Consider the following 21638-nt stretch of genomic DNA (forward strand, 5'->3'; position numbering starts at 1 on the left):
ACAGTATTATTAATTAAATAAAAAAATTTCACTGAAGAGACCTCAAGTCACCATTTCAGTCACCAAGTCTGAGAGAAGTTCTGCTAACATCACCTACACTCAGTCTTAAAGGAACTCACAACATAATGCTAAATCAAAACACGAAACTGTTTCAGTTTATTTTAACTGAAAAGAACTTACATGGCTGATCTTCAGCAAAAATACCTTAAGAAGAGTTGACTCATGATCTACGGATTAACTAGTGGATTGCAAAGCTCTTAACATAGCATAGCTTTCCATAAGCCAGGCTGGTCAAGAAAAAAAAACAACATGCATGCAGCATGAATCCAGGAAATTCTTTAGTTTGTGGGATGCCTGTATACTCAACTGTAATTTATCTCTGTGCTTTCAATTGCACTTAATTGTTCTTAAATCTGTTAAATCTGGTACAGGAACAGCATACAAGAAATAGTTATCAAGATAAAGTTTCATCTGAAACAGCTTGTTCACATAATTAAAAATTGTGCAAATACTTATCAACTACTGTTTCTAAAGTCATAAAGCAATTTTTTCTAATACATTAAGTGAAAATAAAAACCACACTCTTAATCTGAAATCCCTCTTCCTGTTGCAGCTGAAGTAACTAAGTTATGTAAATTCACATCACAGAATCACAGAATGGTTTGGGTTGGAAGGAACCTTAAAGACCATATAATTCCAACCCCCCTGCCATGGGAAGGGACACCTCCCACTAGATCAGGTTGCTCAGGGCCCCATCCAGCCTAAAGCCATTCTTCCTTGTCCTATCACTGCACCCCCTGACAAAGAGTCCCTCCCCAGCTTTCCTGTAAGGCCCCCTCTTTAGGTACTGAAAGGCCATTGTAAGGTCTCCCCGGAGCCTTCTCTTCTCCAGGCTGAACAACCCCAACTCTCTTGGCCTGTCTTCATAGAAGAGGTGCTCCAACCCCTTGACCAACCCTGTGTCCCTTCTTGGGACTCTCTCCATGTCCTTCTTGTGCTGGGGGCCCCAGAGCTGAACGTAGCACTCCAGGTGGGGTCTCACAAGAGCAGAGCAGAGGGGCAGAATCACCTCCATCGCCCTGCTGGCCACGCTGCTTTTGATGCAGCCTAGGACTTGGTTGGCTTTCTGGGCTGCAAGCTCACATTGCCAGCTCATGTTGAGCTTCCCTTCAACCAGCACCCCCAGGTCCTTTTCCTCAGGGCTGCTCTCAATACATTCTCTGCCCAGACCATATCTGTATTTATCTATCTATACATACACATATATATAAATAAACTAAGTCTCTCTCTTACTTGTTTGAAAAGTAGCCATATTGTTTCCATAAAATTTCTCTTTAACAAAAAACAAAAAGAACATATACGCCTGAATTTAGCACTTTCTATTTGAAAAATAAAACATTACATAATTAAGCAAAAACAGAAGAAACATCTACCGTGTCATCAGTAAGACATCACAATTCCCCAGAACGTTGAAGAGTTTTAACTTGAGACAGGAAGGGAACACTCATTTATTGACACAAACTCTCCTATAGTCAAGCATACACAGACTATGATCTGTTTTAGTACTAAAACAAAACACCCAAGTCACAGTTCTGTAAGGCCACAACTGTTGAAAAGAAAAACTACACATACTAAGTCCCTTATGAAGACTAAAATTTCTCAAAAGCAGATACAAGAATGATTTAAGAGCCATGACATGGCCTGTTTCATCAAAAAGTTTTATTCACTATTCTTGAAACTTCTAACAAAATTAAACTCACACAAAAAATTGGTATTAGACAAACATCCTCATGGGTACAGTACAACCATAATTAATCAGACACACCCACACCCACTTCCCCCATCATCTTACTTTCTTCCTCGGAATGACACAGGAGCAGAAGATGTATGTACTGGACTGCCATTTCCATAAGTCAGTGTCTGTGGTATAACAGCAGTTGCAAGGTTCACACTCAACAGATCCCTGGAAAGACTAAAGTCCGTAACTGTTAATTCATGTAGCAACTACTAAAAGGCTTTTTACAAGTTGGTCACATTTCTGTGCATTATCAACTCTAACTATTGCAATGACGTTTGTTGTGCAGTACACACAACACAGGAGTGCATTAAAACTTGCAAGTCAATAACATAGATGACAGAACTCTGTTTTACACGACACCCTTCTATTTTGTACCTAATACAGTTTAATGTTAAAAACACTGAAAAACACCTTCCATTAGCAGAAATTCTTTTATAACACAGTAGCTGTATTTTTCAACTCACTCCCTTATATCAAATCTTACTGTACTTACGCAGCATTCTGAAAGCTGATCTGAGCATCAATAATTTGCTGGTTAGAGAAAAGAGTAGGTGGTATATTTACAGGAAGCTTGTTGAAAAAAATATTCTGCTGTCGATGTTTTGGAGGGAAGGGTGAACAACCCAAGTTGGAGGAATTTGGGAACATGCTCCTTTTCACTTGAAGTAAACATGTATCCTTTTACCTACATTCAAAACAAACGAACAAACAAAATTAGGCAACGAATAACTACTAGTTACCTTTTAACCTCTTGGGTTTAAAATTTGGAACTGTTTAGAATATATCTTTATGTACTGCTTAAAAGAATTTTAATTCTGGGCTAGTTGTATCTCCTTTCAGGACAAGATGCAAAATAAAAATACTATATTCTCCAAGTTTCACACTTCAATTGACAGTTGAAGTTTCTTCAGTTGTTTTCTATTTTAAGTTTCCGTTACATAAGAACCCTGCAAATAAACAAGGTGTGTCACTGGCAAACACAGTTGCTCGTGATTAACCTTAACACCTTGCATAAAACGATTTACCCAGTTAGTGCAAACTCAAACACAAGAGGCTCACAAGTTTCTCAAACACAAGTTTGTTCAAAATCTTTTAAATAGAACATTCAGAAGTCATAAGAATAATGGCAGTGATTCTGTAATTATTATACCAAGAACTTTTATCAAACCAATGCTATAGTAATAGAAGTGGAAAAAGTGCTACAGAGTAGTCTAAGTTCAGAATAACATAACACTTCTAGGTTCTCTCAATTATCAATCTATATGTATATAAATACACTACATATATATAAATATTATATTTAAACTATATGCATATATGTAATAAAATGCATTAATAGTTACATTAATAGCCATTATGTCATACTCTGAAATAAAACCAGCTATTCCTAATTTTATTATAGTAAGAGCTCACTGCTACCAGTGTCTTGATGTCATCTTTCACCTACCACTGTGAATTGCTGTTGTGTTCTGACCTTCTCGGACAGCTCCTACTGTCGCTGCAGGCAGCATCAGAACAGAACCTACACAAATAAGATGCAAGGAGTTTATTTGCTCAGCAATGACAAGCCTTCCTTCTTGCAAGTTGGACTCAGTGATCCTCGTGGGTCCCTTCCAGCTCAGGATATTCTATGATTCTGTGATTCTTGTGATGAGAGTCCACACTAGTGAAAACTTCTTTCTCTCCTGTCCCTGAGGTTTACATGCTGTCTGAATGACATCTATGTGCAGCCCCAAACCCATTAAACAGTACAAACCAAAATACACACGGAAGTTGTATTAAGGAAGTTAGTAGACAGTGTAAGGATTCCAGCGAGAAATTCGTAATTTGCTGAAGGAACCTTTCACAGAAGCAAGTCCCTTAAACTTCCCATTTCTAGCACAGACAGGCAGCACAAGGGCTGTTAACACCCCTCCTCTCGTCTCTAAGCACCCCGGGCACTTTTAAGGCATTCTCTACGGTATACGTGAGGAGTTGATGGATATAATTAATTAGCATCAGTAGCAGAACTGTGCATCAGAAATCAGGGTTTAATTTAGCTCTGAAAGTGACAGTTTTCAACCTTTAAGGTCGTAACCACCAAGAAAAGGAAACAAATCAAAAGCAACGAAGGGAACATTAAACACAAGTCCCCCCCACTCGGAACCCAAAACAACGCCAGGCTGCCGTCTCACGGCAGCTATGACAGCATTTATGGCGACTTTCCGGGCTGAGTACCTCGAAGGAAGTCGCAGGGCTCTCCAAAAGGAGACTCACAAGCATCACAGTTGCAACACCCTTCCTCGGGCGGGCACTTCTTCCAGGCGGGCGCGTACTCCTGAGGGAAACAAACGAGCAGGCGCTGGCACCTCCCCACAGAGCGAGCCCCCCCGCGGCCCTCCCGCCTCACCGCGGCCCGGCGGAAGCCACCCGGTCCCCCTGGCGGCGCCAACCCCTCCGCACGCTCACACCGGGCCGGATCAGGGGGCCTCCGCGCTTCAGGCAGCCGCCTCGCCCGTACTCTGCGTCTGAGCGCGGATCTCGGGCAGCAGCACGTCCCGTAGCCCGACAGAGAGCCTCCAGCCGGGCGCTGCCCCTTCACCCGGATCCGCAGCCGCCGCCAGGAAGCGCCCGCCCCGCCGGGACCGGCCTCCGCCGCCCCCCGCTGGGCGCATGCGGACATGGCGGCCGCCGGCATGGCGGCGCGAAGATGGCGGAGGGCTGCTGCGGGGGGCCGCGGTGCGGTCCTCGGGCTGGGGCAGGCGCCTGCCCGCAAGGAAGCGAGCCAAGGGCCGGGCGCACGGCGTGTGCTCCCCGTGCCCAGCCGTTGCTGTAGGCGGCTGGCTCGTCTGGGCAGCGCCTGGCGGCGCGTTCCCCGGTGGCGGAGGGCTGAAAGAAGGAGGTGGCAGCTCGGTGTCGTGCTGGCGGGCGGCGGCGAGTCGGGCCAAAACGCAGGGCTGATAATACAGGACCTTTGGTTTCTAAGGGTGTTGGTTGTTTACATTATCTACAGCCCAGACGTGTGTCAAGGAGGTAATATTTGGGTAAATAAACAAAGAGCTGGCCCCAAGAGATTGTGGATGTGCAGGGGTAAATATGAGGTCAAGATGAGTCAAAACACTCGTACGCTGAAGAATGAAAGAGTTCATGAGGCGGGAGCCACACCAAAGTTTGATTCCTTCCCTGGGAGAAGGAGAGTTACCATCAGTGAACGCTTGACTGAGATCAAGAGCTTAGGCATTGGTGTGGAGACACCGTGGAAGCTGCCATCTTTCAGAAAGAAGGGGCAGGTTGAGGACTGGTTCACTGGCGAACTTACCTTGGCCACAGATGGAGCTGTCATGGCTAAAGGTTCTGGCCTGTGCATTGAGCATCACATTTTGTGTACAGATAAAAACAATAATTTGGAAGAGCATGTGCCTAAGTAACCTGTGTTGCTATGTTTTTCATTGTGTGCTTTTCCTCTGCTGCTCGGCACAACTTGATATTTAATGTGTGCCTTAATCTAGGTACTAAATCTAACCTTATTTTTTTTTTTTGGCAGAGTGTTCAGTCTTAAGGATTTTACCCCATGTCATACCTGCATCTGTTTTTCAAAATAGCTGCATGTTTCAGTGAAGCACCTCAAATAACCTGATGTTTTAAAGATCAGCAACAGCCTTATGAGACAAATCTCTGCTTTGACGTGCTGAGAGGTATTGTTCTATTCTTTTCAATATGTGCATTCTTACATCCTGACCCCAACTGTGATCTCAGAAAGTTAAAGGATAGCTCAGATCCTCTTATATCAGAAAAGAGCTTCAAAGCCTTACTTCTGGTTTTAGTCATTCATGCAAAGAATGAGACTGCTGGTCAAGAGATAACAACCGTAAGAGAGGGAATTTGAGAACTAGCACTAGAAATTTAACTTGAATACCAAAACAGAATAGGATTAGGACTGGTCTTGTGTTTCTGCCTCCAAAGAGAATATTGTTCTAGAATAAAAATGGTATAATTATTAGAACAGTTTGTAAAGCGAATTAATTGGAACAACAACAGAGAAACTGAATGAACAATGAAAGAAGTATGGTCTGTAATAGAAGCAGAGTGCTGAATTCAACCTCTAAAAAATATAAATAATATTTATTTCTAGTGGATAGAGAAGAAGATACTTTCCAGAAGTCAATTCTGGATACAGCAATTCTGGTTACTACTCTGATCCAGCAGCTGCAATCTCTGTCATAGAAAGGAAAAATTTACACAACATTTAAGTTCCTGTTTGGTGTTGGTCACAATTTTCTGAAACTTCTTTAGGGCTGAAATGCTTCAGGTTTAGGTTGCTGTCTGAAGGTAATAGTGCTGGAAAGCTTGGTCAGAGCAGTTTGACATTCAATAGCACAAGCAGCATAAGTAGAAGAAAAAGCTATTCTTTTATGGAAACCTTAAAATCTTAAAAAGTCTATAGGCTCTTTTCTTGCTCTCTTAACACTGGGTAGGTAATACCTGTGGGAACTGAGGAAGCAGTATGTTTTGAATACTTTAGCAAGCAGCCCTGTGCTCATGCTTTCCCTACAGGGAAGCTCAACTTTCTTGAAACATTTTTGAGTATCAAAACCAGCCATAATACATTGTTGCTTTTTATGTTACTAGTCTCCAGGACTGGGTCTGAAATAATGAAACTTGTATCAACACAGTATTTCAGTATAAGTATGCCATTTTTGTATTTTGCACTGAGACTAAACATGGCAAATACATTAAAAAAAAGAAAGAAAGAAAGAAAGAAAGAAATGTAACTCTAATTAAATAAATTGAGCTATACCAGGGATTAATATTGTGCAGGATCCAAAGTGAAGATTGCAGCTGATATATATGATGTACTTAGCGTTTTGTTTAGAAATCAGGATATTCTGGCAATGAAGCTAAACCAGAGATGTAGGTCTAAAATAAATGTTATGTATAAGGCAAAAAGCAGCTTTCCTCAGGAAAGCAATAGAAGATTGTAATAATAATATGAAGAAGTTAAATCAAGTGTACATTAAGAAACTATTTTTAAAAAGCACAAATCTATTGGTAAACGTTGGCTGGTGTCCATGTCAGTATCTAGTGCATTGAAAACAAGACTCAAAAGTTTAGCAAGCAAATAGTGAAGGTGAAAGTAGTAGTGCTTTTTTTTGTTGTTGTTGTTGTTGTTTTAATTAAATAAATGCAACTTTTTTTTTTTCTCACTGTCTAACAGCCTAGTTCTGATGTTCAGCGTTGAACCAGGTTCAGTGATATTTGTGTTACTCCTATATGTGTTTTCTCTGGTGCTTTTTAATTGAGAAATAAGTTGATATATTTATTGATTACAATAAGTTTTTATTGTATTTTTATTAAGTGTATATACCGATCACACAGTATACAGTGTACTACATGTAAGAAGTATACCATAAGCATTGATGCGAAAATGTATAGGAACTATACAACCAGTATACATGTACTTATGAATTCTAGCTTAAAATTCTAAAATACAAATTTTATATATCTGTTGTACTAATTTATAGCAAAATATGTTTGCACAGTTGTTTTTATTTGAGAGAGATGATGTAAAAATGTGCATACATATGAGTGATCTATCTTTTTCAGATTCATTATTTGTACTGTGCCATTTTAGGTTACTGCTGAGACTACAGTATTTGTTTTTGATGAGAACCAAGACTGTTGTGATAAACATTATTGTTGTGCACTAATTCATGTAATGTCCTTACTTGCTAGTAATTTCATGACTTCAGTGCTCCAGTTTTGTAAATTTTGTAATTAGACTCCTTTAGATACAGCTTTTTTTAAAGGGAAGTCTAAGTTCTGATTTTTCCTAAATTTTACTGTTTTCTCTTTCATGTGAATAAAGACAAGTTGTAAAATAAATAAATGGAGCCATGAACTTTGATTGAAAACAGTGAATGATGCCAGCTGTTCTGCACAGCTCTACAAAACTGTTTTGTTTCACTTTTTATTTATTTATTTTTAGTCCATTGTAATCCCATGAGGATATTAATGTTCATCAAGTCCTAAACTAGTGAGTAAAGTTTTTGTGAGGTTTGCCTTATAAACCATTTACTGAGGGTTAGATTTTTATCAAGGACTTTGATTATTGTTGTAAAGGTCTAGTAGACATTTCACTGTGGCCCAGTTGGTCTTTTTTTATCAGTGGCTGAGAAATAACCATTTAGGGTTAATGGATCTGGAGACAATACTTAATTAATAAATTAACTGTATGTATATATTAATATAGCCAGACTGGGGGACAAACAGATGCAATCTTTTTTTTATTTCTTCAAGCACCAAGCATTTTGTTGAGACATTAAGTATTACCTCTTTTACACTTTTCTAAATTAAGCATAGACTTAGTAGGTCTCAACTAGGGTTGAAGTTTGAACAAGTTAGGAAAGACCTACTGTGCGCTAATAAATAAACTACAACTTGCTTGCTACCTGGTGTCTTGAGTTCCTAGCACTGCGGAAGGTTGAGTAGGTGTGAAAGCTAGCTGTGATGGTCAACTTAGATACTGTTGTATTACACTTCTTTACTGTCTCCTTCCTGGTTTTACGTCTGGTTTTGCTTTGTTACTTGTTTGTGGATAATGCAGCTGAATACCCAGTTTGTTTGACTCAAACACCCAGTTTGACTCAGTTTTCCCATGTTTAAAAAATAATTTTGGTCACTCAGATATATATGATGATAGTATTTTAGGGGGAAAAAAATAGTGGCTTTGCTGACAAAGAAGTATATCTTTTGGCTAGACCTGTATATGAATTCCATTCTCTTTTCCCCTCCACTAGAAGATTATTAAAGGTAAGTCCTGATTTTGGCTGGGATAGAATTAAGTTTTCTTTCTAGTAACTGGTACGGTGCTATATTTTGGATGTGGGATGAAAGTGATGCTGTTAACACACCAACATTTTAGTTGTTACGGAGCAGTGCTTGCACAGAGCCAAGGATTCTTACGCTTCTTGTGCTGCCCTGCCAGCGAGGAGGCTGGGGGTTCACAAGGAGCTGGGAGGGGACACAGCCAGGACAGCTGGCCCAAACTGGTCAAAAAGATGTCCGATATCACGTGGCGTCATGCTGGACAATAAAAATGAGGGAGTTGGCTGGGCGTGCTGCTACATCTTGGGGAATGTCTGGGCATCAACTGGCTAGTCATAAGCAGTTGTGTTATGCATCATTTGCTTTGTAATTTTTGCTTTTCTTGTGATTTTTTTTTCTTTTTCTTTTGTTTATTTTCCCCTTTTTCTTATTAAACTCTCCTTATCCCAACACACGAGCTTTCACACGTTTACTGTCTTTAATTCTCTCCCCAGTCCCACTGCAAAGGGAGTGAGGGAACAGCTGTCTACTAGTGCTCAGCTGCCTGCCAGGTGTCCTGGTTCCAGTTAGGACAGAGTTAAGTAGCTCATAGTAGCTGGTAGGGTGCTATGTTTTGAATTAGGATGAGAAGAGCGCTGATAACATGCTGATGTTTTAATTGTTGCAGAGCAGTGTTTACACCAGGCCAAGGACTTTTCGGCTTCTTGCTCTGTCCTGCCAGCGAGCAGGCTGGGGGTGCAGCAGGAGCTGGGAGGGGACAGACCCAGGACAGCTGACCCAAACTGGCCAAAGGGGTATTCCATACCATCTGACGTCATGCTAAACAATATATAGGGGTGGCTGGCCGGGGTGGGGGGCCGGCTGCTCGGGAGTGGGCTGGGCATCGGTCAACGGGTGGTGGGTGGTTGCGTTGTGCATCACTTGTTTTCTTGCGCATTGTTGTTGTTGGTGCTATTGCCATTGTCACTATTGTTATTGTTGTTGTTATTATTGTTTTCCTGTCTTAGTGGGCTGTCTTTATCTCAACTCACGGGCTTCACTTTCCCGTTTCTCTCCCCCATCCCGGGGAGGGAGGGGGGAGGGTGGGCGAGCGGCTGTGTGGTGTTTGGCTGCCAGCCGGGTTAAACCACAACACCAGGTTAAATCACAGCACTACTATTCTGGGTAGTACAGGCCTCTGTACACAAAAGCTGTTGTAAAGTTTGCCAAGTTTTGCCACTTGGCAGAATGAAGTACATTTATACGTACTATAAAAACTTTGAAATAAAATGTTCTAGTATTTCAGAGTTTTTACTCTAGAAATCAGAGTATTTTTGTTGTCAAGTGTCAAGAGTACCTTAAACTTTACAATACGTGTACATGTGCTTTCTTCAGTGTTTTTCTATGAAACCTTAAAATAGGAATAACTGAAAATATGTTTTTTACTTAGCATTTAAGTAGAGCATTCTCTAAGGATTTTGACCTATGTATTTTGATTCTGCAAACCCAAGTGTCTCTCTCTGTCAGAGTACTAACATTTATGTTACTAGTAACCTATAAAAGTGACTTTCTCTCTACAATGCAGGCACCTAAGAGATGGACAGGTATTTATATGCATGGAACGCCCATATGCACTCTTTCCTAAGTGAGTTACAGAAGTCTAATCAAAAGTTACAGGTTTAAACTTGGAATACTTCTGTTTACTGCAACAGGTATTCAGTGTTGCTTTTATTCATGGTCTTCATTTTTCCAGATGCACATGGTGTATGTTCCTTAGTGAGTTGTAATTCAAATAATTTTTTTTTTCCCATTTTACATTTGCAGACATGTTTCTTCCTGCTTTCAGTTTTAATCTGACATTTTTCAAGCCAGATAGTTTTTCAGCCAGTGTCATAGAGGAAATGAAACAGGGCTCCAAAGGGAAGCTGCCAGCACCTTATCTATGAAGAGGCTACAACATATCCATAATACATTACCCCAGCTTAAGGCAAGTTTGATCTTTGTTGTGAGCTCTGTATTAGTACAGTTTCTTCTGAATAATTTATAATGTTGCTGTGCAATCTGGGTTAGTATTAGGAGCCCTAGAAACTTCAGGTTTCAAAATAATCCTATTGGTAAAAATATTCAGTGCGAAATACTATATTAAAGCAACACTGAAGCTAAGCTTTGGAAATACAAAAGGCAGGAAATGCAGAGTTAAGGTTGCCATGGAAACCTTAACTCTACACCTTTAGGTAGGTAGTATGTTACTGGTTTTAATTACTTTCTCTTTGTACAACTCCATTATAGGTGCCCTCTTTTTCTTATATGAATTCTGATGATATTGAATGCTATTTATAATACATATTAATTGCACTGGCTGCTCAGCAAATGTTAGAAATCAGATGTTACCAGTGACTGACTGTATGTAAATTCCTTGCACGCTGATATTAAGGTGACTATATGGTGTATCTAGAAAATATTACTACAGCTAACTTGCTGGCCAAGGTATTAACAAGTGTTTTTTTCTGAAATAGCACAGTGTGGCTATCACATTACAGAGCATCATCACAGCAAGAGCAGAACTGTAGAAAACACAGGCAATTTACAGGAGGTAAATTGAAAGTGGTACTTTGTGGAAAGTTTACCCATGATTGTGGTATGCTTCTTCAGCAAAGCGTAAAAAAAAAAGAGCACGAGTGCTTTACAAATGTGCATTGTTCCCTCCAGTACTCCATCTTCTTCTTCACAAGAACACAGCTCTTGCTCCTACTCTGGTTTCCTTCCCAACAGCTTGGCACGCCCTATGAAAACTGCAAATTTTGCGTTAGGCTGCAAAACTGAGATTTCCCCTGTCCAGTTCAAAAAGGACTACCTGAAGTTTTCTCAATTATTGAGACATTTCTTTCTTATATATAGAATCCAATGCAACAGTATTTTAACTTTAAAGTCCTTTTCTATAACAATCTCCACATGCCCCTCTGGCATGTGTACATATGTTTAATTTTCTTTCCACACCCAGAGTTTTATTTCTGCCATATAGATACCTGTTTCTATTCAGTTGTTTTACTTCTACTGCACCAGTATGCACTTCCCTGCTCTACTCACTGTAACTCTGTAGTGCCTGTTCTCTCCCCAACATGCTTAAACCAGCAACCCACTCATATACCAGACAGTCAGTGAAGTTTATCTTGACTCCATTCAGTTCAAAACCCACAATACACACCTCCGTTTCCCGCAGATGATCAGCTCCTTATATTCCCAGTCAGAAATATTTTCCTTGCCCCACTAAAATCCTGTCTATTGAGGCTGATTGTCAGGCCTTCTACTGTCTACTTTCAAACTGTTCCTCTGCTTACAACACCAGTGAATCAATGTTTCACCTCTTTTCTATCTGAATGTTTATTTTCAGATGTAAGTGTTGCATCGCACTTAAAACGTAGGGTGCATCCAGGATACATCTGGTTACATAGGCTTGTCTGGAATCAGCATTCTGCTGTCAGCAATTGCTGGTAACACAACACACACAGAGAAAAAGCTAAGAAACTCCCATACAGTCAACATGAAGACTGACAGGACCACCACCTCAGTGTATCTACCATGCTAAGACATTAAGTCAAATTGAAGGCCAGTAACTAGTTGTGTATCCCAGGTGTCAATACTGGGTCCAATGCTATTTAACATCTCCAAAAGAGATTTGGGCAACGTACCCTCAGCTAGTTTGCTGATGACATTAAACTGGGAGCAGTAGCTGATACTTAGAGGGTAATACTGCCAGCTACTGCAACCTCAACAGTCTGGAGAAATGGACTGACAAGAACCTAATGAAGTTCAACATGGGGAATTGCAAAGCTCTTTACCTGGGAAGGAGTAAGACCACGCAATAGTGTATATGCTGGGGATTGACTGGAAAGATGCTTTGCAGAAAGGAATCTTGGTGTCCTCATGGAAGACAAGTTCAACATGAGACAATACACCTCTGTACAGCAGAGCAGGGGGGTTGGACGAGAGGACTTCCAGAAACCCCTTCCAACCTTTGGGGCTTTCTCACAGGAGACAATGGGCAAGTCCTGTTCCTTTGACAGCCCTTGCAGGAGCCAAGTCAGGGAGCTCTGTTTGCACTAAGGAGGTCAGCAGGCTTCCACGCCTGCACTTCTGCCATCCAAATTGCTGGCCGAGCATGCCCAAGGAGCACCAGCCTCTCATCACAGGACCTGACAAACCTGCAGTTAAAACCCTTTCTCCCACAACCCCAAAAGAAGATGGCAAACATCCTGTGAAGCAGCAGGCTTCCCACCTTTGGGACATTAGCATTCCTCTGTGGGTGGCCCTTGGCCCCCCAGGGATGTGGCTGAGAAATGTCTGTGACTGCCCATGACCTCACTGCTCTAGAGCAGATGCTGGTTCGGTGCCAGTGCCTTCAGTCCAGGGCTTCTGTGAGGGCACACACACAGTGTTCAAGTGACTGCAGGACTGTGGGCTTCCCAGTGGAGCAGTGCCTTTGTGCAGAGTCTTGTTTGGTGGGGTTATTGTGGGTCTCACAGGGTGGCTGTACCAGGGCTGTGGGCACCATGGAAGACTCCAGTCCCTCCATCTTCCCTGGCTGCCTCCTTCAGGTACCCTGTGCTAACTCCAGCTGTGCTGCTTGTCTGGGGGAGAGCAGGAGTCCTGCGGGTCTGGGACTGGGGACAGTGTGTGGGGGTGAGGCAGGACAGGAGGGGCTGTCCTTGGGCTGGGTGGCCCACAGGGATGCACCTGGAAGGACATCCTTCAGGGTGCCCTTATCTCCTCACTCCCACTGATTTCTGGGTTTTCCTTTGCTTTTCTCCTCCCAGCGCTAAAAAAGCAGAGGTATTTGGGAAACCTCTCTTGGCAGGGCATGGCATCAGGCACACAGAAGGCTCTGGAGCAGAACAGCTCTGCAGAGATGGGCAGCGTGAGACAGCTGCAGCAGGCAGGCTGCCAGTGCCCCATCTGCCTAGGCACCATCCGCCACGCAGCCCACGTGCCCGTCTGCTGCCGCTGTTCCTGCTTCCACTGCATCTGGCAGTGGGCTGCCACGAGAGCCTGCTCTGCAGGCGGCCTTTTGACCACATTCTGCATGCAGTGCAAGCAGGTTCTGGCTAACAGGAGCATGTGGTCAGCGTGTCCGCCCAGCACCAGAGGCATGTGGCCAGGGAGAGGGCACGGAGCAGGTCCCCACGGTGGCACTACAACTGCACCTGCTGACCAGCATCAAACAGCCCGTGGACAGAAGAAGTTGGCCTGTGGGAAGCCAGTGAGCACTGCAGGGTGACACAGCTGCAGGGCCCTCTAGTGCCTCCTCCCTGCAAGCTCCCACAGCCAGCGCTTTGGGGCAGCCAGCACTGCTGAGTGCAGGGCAGTGCCTGGCCAGCCCTGCAATGGGACTGTCCTCTGCTTTGGCATGCTGCAGCTGCGTGCTCAGCTCCTGTGCTTCCTCAACATCCAATAAACAGCTAGAAGCATTTTGGGGAGTTTTCTTTTGAACCAATCAACAACCCTCTGCAGGGAATGCTTTCCAGCACTGTCTCTGCAACGTGGGAAGGCAAAAAGGGAGTCTTTCTTGGTTCTGGTTTTGTTTCCCACATATGCTGCAGCACAGCCCAGTTTGCTCATCCTCTCCCAGCCTCCCTCTTCCAAGCAGCAGGACAGGGCTGTCTGAGTCCTGAGTATCAGCTGGGCCACTTGCCCTAAGGACCTGCTAATCCAAGTGCTATGAAGAGAAGCCATGCTGACAGCCCTGTCCGTGGTTCCCTTTTCAAAAGCAGGCTGGAGAAGGACCTGAGCCTCCTAGCATACAGCCAGACAAGCACATAGTATGATGCGTGAACAATTGTCTCATGGTTCAGATTCAAAGGGTTGTAGTAAAAGGGGTTATGTCAGGCTGGAGACCAGTCATTAGTAGGGTTCCTCTGGACTCAGCTTTAGGGCTAGTTCTCTTCAGTGCTTTTATAAATGGTCTGGATGCAGGACTGGAATGCATATTAAGTAGGTTTGCAGGTGATACTATGTAAGGAGAAGCTGTTGACTCCCTTGAGGACCTTGCAGAAAGATCTTGAGTAATTAGAGGGCTAGGCAATCACCAACCACATGAAGTTAACAAGAGCAAGTGCCAGATCCTGCACCTGGGATGGGGCAAACCTGGTTATACATCCAGGCTGGGGGACAAGAGGCTGGAGAGCAGGCCCACAGTAAGGGATCTGGGGGTTCTGGTTGACAGCAAGATGAACATGAGTCAACAGTGTGTCCTGACAGCCAAAAGGGCCAGCCAGACCCTGAGGTGCATCAGGCACAGCATTGCTAGCTGAGAGACGTAAATGGTGGTCCCACTCTACTCTGCAGTGGCGTGGCCTCACCTTGAGCACTGTGTGTAATATAGGGAGCCACAATATAAGAAGGAGATAAAACTATTAGTGTCCAAAGGAGGGCTACGAAGATGGTTGAAGGGTCTAGAAGGGAAGACATATGAGTGGCGGCTGAGGTCCCTTGGTTTGCTCAGCCCAGAGCAGAGCAGGCTGAGGGGAGGCCTCATGGCGGCCTGCAGCTCCCTCACGAGGGGAGCGGAGGGGCAGGCGCTGAGCTCTGCTCTCTGGGGACAGCGACAGGACCCGAGGGAACGGCATGGAGCTGGGACAGGGGAGGGTCAGGCTGGGTGTTAGGGAAAGGTTCTGCACCCAGAGGGTGGTCGGGCACTGGGACAGGCTCCCCAGGGTGGTGGTTATGGCACTGAGCTGCTGGAGTTTGAAAAGCATTTGGGCAATGCTCTCAGACACACGGTTTGATTTTTGGGTTGTCCTGTGTGGAGCCAGGAGTAGGACATGATGATCCTTATGGTCCCTTCCAAATCAGGATGTTCTATGATTCTGTGATTCCTGGTTTGACCTCCTGGCTTATGCAGCTTGGAGCAGGAAGCTGTTCTGTGCACCTCCCAATGTCCTTTCCTTCTCCTTGCCCACACTGCTTCCTCCCCCATCCAGCTGGACCATCCCCTTCCCCTGTCTTCGGGTCTTCCCCGGGACATCCCAGCATAAGCCCCTGAACAACATCCCCTCGTAACATTTAGGTACCCTGAAATGCTCTTGCCCTGTGTCCCACAAGGACTCCCACAGCCCTTCAGGCATTGAATCCCTGCAACAACTTGCACAGGTTGCCCTGAGAGGCTGTGGAGTCTCCACCATTGGAGATCTTCAAGAGCCATCTGGACATGATCCTGTGCAGCCTGCTGTAGGTGGCCCTGCTTGAATAGAAGGGTTAGACCAAGTGACTTACAAAGGTCCCTGCCAACCTCAACCATTCAGTGACTTTGTGATACAGGTGAAGGGGCTTTTAGACTCATAGACATTTGGGGTTCAGGAGGAAACCGAACACACTTCTCTAAAACAGCAGACAAAGTCCTCCATCATAAAATCCTCTGAAATTCTGTTTAATGATAGGAAGAAACTTTTTCACTCTGAGGTTTGTCATACAATGGAACAAGTTGCCCAGAATGGTTGTGGTGTCTCCATATTTGGGAATATTAAAACTCAACTGGATAATGTTCCGAGTAATGTGCTGTAGTTGGGTCTACTTTGATCAGTGTAGTTGGACTGGAGAACTTAGAGAGATCCCTTCCAGCCTCAGCTATAGTTTGATCTCTGTAAATGACTGGCAGCTGCTTTTGTCTATTCAAAATTTGTAGACAACAGCTTTGAAGTTCAACTTTGTGCAAAATATTTTAATCTTTTGTCATACCTATTCTATTTTCAATTATATTGAAGATACAAGCCTTCCTCTTAAACTGAAATAGACGGAAAAAGAGGGGGTGTTAGTGTGCAGTAGTTATCCTTTTGCCCTCTGCCTGCTGACTGATCTTATATGCCGCTTTCATTTCTACTGTGCTGTGTACACCAACAGGAGAGAAAAGAAAGATGGTACTTAGAAGTTAGTCTATAGATCAGAATATAAGAAAAAGTAGAAAATGATGCTTATGTTTACTTTCTTAATTAAGCCTTAAATGTGTGAGGAAGAATTTTTTTAGCTGTGTCTTCCAACATTTTGCAGTAAGGGGAGGAAAATTATCCTTTATCATTTTCTGTCTCTGCCCTGGTGTTGGGTAGAGGAGCTGACAATACTCTTTCTGTGGGATAATCCTGCATATACTTTTTTCTCAACTGCATTTGTTCATTTATCTCATAACATATGGATGTATTTGCTAATGTGCCTCTGAAAAATATATTAAACAAATATCTAAGCAACACCTGTTTCATGACCATATAGACTACTGCGGCACATTCTTTTCATGGACAAGACTTCTTTGGTGTCCCCCACAATTCAGAGAGTCTCTATGTCATGTCCTGGCAGCACAGAACCTTGGTGCCTGTCATGAGGATGACCTGCTAGCCACAGCTCACCTGGTGGTTTGACTCCTGCCATGTGAGAAAAACTGCAGCATTCCACAGCAGTGGAGCCACATGTGCAGTATAGCAAGGTGTTACATGCCTCTGATTGGAGCTGTGGCCTTCCCCCTGCAACCTATCTGACACTAAGATTGCATACAGTAAGACAGGAAAAGATGCTTGTAACTTGGTTACCTAAATGTTATAGATTAAGTGTAATTCTCATCCACTTGCCTAGGTAAGTTAGTGGAAGGGATGTATCATCCAAGTTATCACTGATGGTATGAATCATAACACAAGAATCCCTAGTTCCAGAAATTACAGATAGATAGATAGATAGATAGATAGATAGATTGTGATAAACAGCTCATTTTCAAATAATTCAGAGGCATTCCTGAAGGTGTTTTTCCTCCCCTCTTATTGAGCAAAGCTTATGTATGTTTACCATGCTATCCCCTTCCCTACCACCCCTGAAGACATCGGGTCTTTCACAACACGGAATTTCACAAATAGCCTATGAATGAGATCATGCTTAAAAGGTAGTCCATAGACCAGAACATAAGAAGTGAGAAAGGTTGCACAGTGCGCTGTTACTCCAAATACTGCAAGGTTCAGGGAACACAGGGTGGTCTTCTGAAAGCTATTGAACTAGCCAGAACATTTTGGCTAGCATTTATTATATAATAAATCCTGTTCTCTCTCTGTCAGAGTTTCCACAAACAGGTCAAATCTAATGTCGATATTCTTCCTTAGTAACACAGCAATATATCTGTGAATCTACTTTGATGAGAGATTGCTTTTATATTTTGGGGGTGGGAGGTATGAGAAAAGCTGTTGTGTTTTGATTACAGGAAGAGAACTCGAAACTACAGTGAGAGGTTTTGAACAGCAAAAATATTTCTAAGAGATAAGAAGTAAAAGCGTGTAAACTGTAATTATATGCTTTCCATATAATTTCCAAATGTTGTCCAAGTCTGGAGAGGTGAAGAGGTGTAGGAAATAACATCCTATTATTCTCTTTGTTAGATGTCATTAAGGGAGTACTGGGCAGCAACAGTATTTTTTCTGTGCATATTTATATGCTGTCAAGTCTTTGGATAAACCATTATTTTCTATGGCTTAAGCAACTGTCTGTTATTGATAGGGAAAAACTGTCAATTCTATATATTTGCATTTACAACCGAAGTAATAAAATAGCTGACTGCTCACCCTCAGAAATAACTCAAACCTGATTACAACAAACAGGTAAGCACCTGTTTGTGCTTTACTTTTCTATCATATGTACTGGACAGTTCATGCAGGTAACTCTTTGCAGTCTGAGGAAATTAGATGTCCAAGAGCATAAGTAAATATGTTGACTTCTTCAACTCTTATCACTTCATTTTTTATTTATTTATTATTATTATTATTATTGAAGATCTACCGTGATGAATGTTATTAAACTTATTCCTCTTGAAAGGTCACATCATGATTTTCCTTCCTCACTTGAAGATTACTTTATACTTATAACTAGTTTCTAACATAACTCTCAAAACACAGCTGTAATGTAACTACTGCAAGATGGAAGGGAACAACTTTCAGGATATGCTTTTTTTTAAGATCTTGACTGCTGCCATAGCATCATTCTTGTACATAGGGCAAGAAAAAAAAAAAAAAAGGAATAAATAAAAAATTTAGGATTAGCATACAAGAAATTGAGATACAAGCAAGCTATGAGAAAACATCAAAGAAACATCTTAAATGCTAAAATTATAACAAAATATGATTTACTTTCTTTTAAACAATTAAGAAGACATGCATTAAGACTCTGAGCTTTATTGCTTGTGGATGATTCACTGACTTCAAATTTATTAAAAAATGTAGTATATGTCCTCCTCATCCCACACAATTTTCTGACTATGGAAAAACTCTTCTGAGTGTGTCCAGATAAAACACTTAAAACGTAAGGAAAAAAAAAAAAAGTTTTAAAGGAGGTCCTTAAGGAAACACTCGGTTTATTTAAAAAAAGAGCACGTCTTTCACACAGCCTGCCACCAGGCTCACCATGAGGACATACAGCATGCTGGAGGTACTGGCAGAGGCCATTAATTTGTCCACAGTATTGTCACTCTGGTCATCTGCTGGCAGCAGCAACTCAGTGCTTAGTCTTCCTCCCACCCCTCTTTTAAAACACTAAATTTTCTGCCTTGATCTACCACAATCATTTTTAATGCCAACAGCAAGGGGCCTGCAGCAGCAGTGCCTATGAAGAGAGGCCAAGGCTGCATCAAGCCAGACACTGCCAGTTCCAGCCAGCTCCCTGCTGAAGTCTGGGAGAAATGGTGCAGCATGAGGAGAGAGGGAAGATGCAACAGAACCAGCCCCGCAGCCCCCCAGGTGAGTGCAGCAGGAGGGCAGGAGGTGCTCCAGGCAGGCAGCAGCAGTTCCCCTGCGGGCTGTGGAGAGGCCCCTGGTGGAGCAGGCTGTCCCCCTGCAGCCCACGGGTCCCACACGGAGCAGATCTCCACGCTGCAGCCCGTGGAGGAGCCCCCGGTGGAGCAGGTGGATGTGGCCTGGAGGAGGCTGCGGCCCATGGAGAGCCCCCGCAGGAGCAGGCCCCCGGCCGGAGCTGCAGCCCGTGGAGAGGAGCCCACGCAGGAGCAGAGTCATGGCCGAAAGGGTCACCCAGCCTGCCAGGGTGTGCAGATTGTGAGGGTGGGCTGCCAGGAGCCCACAATGCGCAAGGACACGGGGTGGGGTGTGCCTTTCTTAGCATTTCTTTCTTAAAAGTTCCTACTAATAAAAGCTTATATTTCAGGTTACTACAAAGTTACTACCAGAAAGCAAGTATATAGATATTTTAAGTTACTACACAAATGACCACTGTTAAAGCAGCAAACATGGTTATTTGCTTATATGCGTGCTTATATATATAAGCAGTGAATATATTTTTGAATACATGTATATATATTCAAAGTGTTACCAGCACGATGCTCACAAAACCCTTCCAGGAATGGGGCCAATTGGTGACAAAGTAAGAAATGATCCATATTACAGAGCCTGAAGTCAGCCAGCATCCCCAGTGAAATTTCGGTCTGTCCAGGAGGTCTGATAGAAGTTCATGCAAGGAGAAGTCTCTGAAAGAGGGACCATTTTGGGTAGAAATCAAGTCATTTTTGTATTGTAGAGGCATAAGGGGTCATCAGACACCACCACCTGAAACACCCAGTAGCTGCTGCTAACTTCTTTTTCACCTAGGACAGCCAATAGAGGATGTTCTTTGTTCTCTCAGACAAACATTTACTTTTCCCAACCAGTTTTTCTATTCTTCCAGCTGAATTTGCTAATTCCCTCTTTCCCCGGCTGTTTCCCACCCTTTGACTGTTGTTTACCTCTCTGGACAATAAGCGGTTTCTTGGTTTTGTGCATCTTGAGGGTATCTCAGGATGTCTGTGGTTCTCAGGTACCCAGCTGCACTTCAAAGCTGCCAGCTGTGCTTCCCAAGGATGCTTCAGGTTCACAGGGCTGGCTTTTAGGTCAGGTTCCCAGCCTAGCAGCTCCCAGACTGGCAGACATCTTCTGTCAGTGTTTCAGCAGATATTCTCTGTCAGTGTTTTCCTGTTACAACTACCTTGTCTTTTATGGCTGCTCCCATCAGATAGGGGAGGAGTGTGAGGAGGAAGAAGTGGCCAAGACAAACTGTTACGGACTGACCACAGACCCCCATTTCCCACCCCCTTGTGCTGCTTAAGGTAGAGGGGGATAAAGGAGTGAAGTTAAGTCTGGGAAAAAGGCAGAGGGTGATGTGTTTAGGTTTTTCTCTTTGTTTCTTATCATCCTACTCTATTTTTAACTGTCAGTAAATTAAATTAATTTTCTGCAAGTAAAGTGTGTTTTGCCAATGGTGGTAATTGGTAAATGATCACCCTGTCTTTATACTGATGCATAGATATTTCGTCTTATTTTGTTCCCAGTCCTTTTGAGGAGGGGGACAGAAACTGTGGCTGGGTGGGGATCTGCCAGCCAAGGCCAGCCCACCACCTACATCTGCAGAAGCTAATTTTTCAAAAAGCTACCTCATATCCTTATTCAACTGGAAAAAAAAAAAAACCTTTTGGCGTGCACATTGGAAATATCTCACAGAAGTTATTGTAGGCTCTTAACTACAATAAAGAATCTTAAACCTTAAGAAATTCAAGCTGATGGTTAAAAATCAAGTATGTTACTATGTGGATGTCAAGATCAAAAAAGGACTGTTTTCCTGTTTTGTTAGAACACACTCAGAGTTGTGGTCTGGGTGATTGAGGGGAATAGCTCAGTTTTTAGAAAAACAGTTTACTTAGCTGTGGAACCGCAAGGTCTGAAATGGTTTAACCTTGAGGTCCCTGCACAGTATCATTCAGTATAAGTTTTAGGTTTCCTTCTGTGACAAGTATGAGGATAGATATTTTTAAGTTAATTAATATGCTGAAAATCAGATTTGACTTTCCATCTCAGATTTTAATTATTTTTTCAGAGCGGGAGTTGTGCCCTTTATGGTGCTTTCCATAAGGCAAAGGCAGAGATGTGTACAAGAACGCTTCCTAAGGTTTATGTAGTTCCTGTGAAGTAAGAGAATCTGTTAAAAATAAATAAATTAAAATTAAAAGCACTAACTGCAGTAGACAACGGGGTGGGGGGTTGGGGGGTGAATGCTACCTCAT

General features: G+C 43.0%; 1 protein-coding gene and 1 long non-coding RNA gene across 4 annotated transcripts in view; one reads left to right on the plus strand and one right to left on the minus strand.

Moving 5' to 3' along the window:
• TENT2 (terminal nucleotidyltransferase 2) overlaps positions 1 to 6559 on the minus strand; it is a 43999-nt gene extending 37440 nt beyond the window's left edge. For 2 of the 3 annotated variants that reach the window (XM_080573127.1, XM_080573125.1), the window contains exons 1-5: positions 4247 to 6559; positions 4016 to 4115; positions 3246 to 3320; positions 2292 to 2483; positions 1853 to 1972 (exon numbers count right to left, since the gene is read on the minus strand). In XM_080573127.1, coding sequence (XP_080429253.1) covers positions 1853 to 1972; positions 2292 to 2446 — 275 coding nt within the window. In that variant the 5' untranslated portion in view covers positions 2447 to 2483; positions 3246 to 3320; positions 4016 to 4115; positions 4247 to 6559. The remainder of the gene's footprint in view (positions 1 to 1852; positions 1973 to 2291; positions 2484 to 3245; positions 3321 to 4015; positions 4116 to 4246) is intronic. The other variant, XM_080573126.1, reaches the window with a different exon arrangement.
• Positions 6560 to 7796: 1237 nt separating this feature from the next.
• LOC308185253 lies at positions 7797 to 16655 on the plus strand. Its single transcript, XR_013943219.1, has 3 exons — positions 7797 to 9153; positions 9741 to 10293; positions 10406 to 16655. It is a non-coding gene; the product is annotated as an uncharacterized lncRNA (long non-coding RNA).
• The last annotated feature ends 4983 nt before the right edge of the window (positions 16656 to 21638 follow it).

This window comes from Anser brachyrhynchus (assembly GCF_964034855.1).
Source record: "Anser brachyrhynchus genome assembly, chromosome: Z".
Taxonomy (NCBI): Eukaryota; Metazoa; Chordata; class Aves; order Anseriformes; family Anatidae; genus Anser; species Anser brachyrhynchus.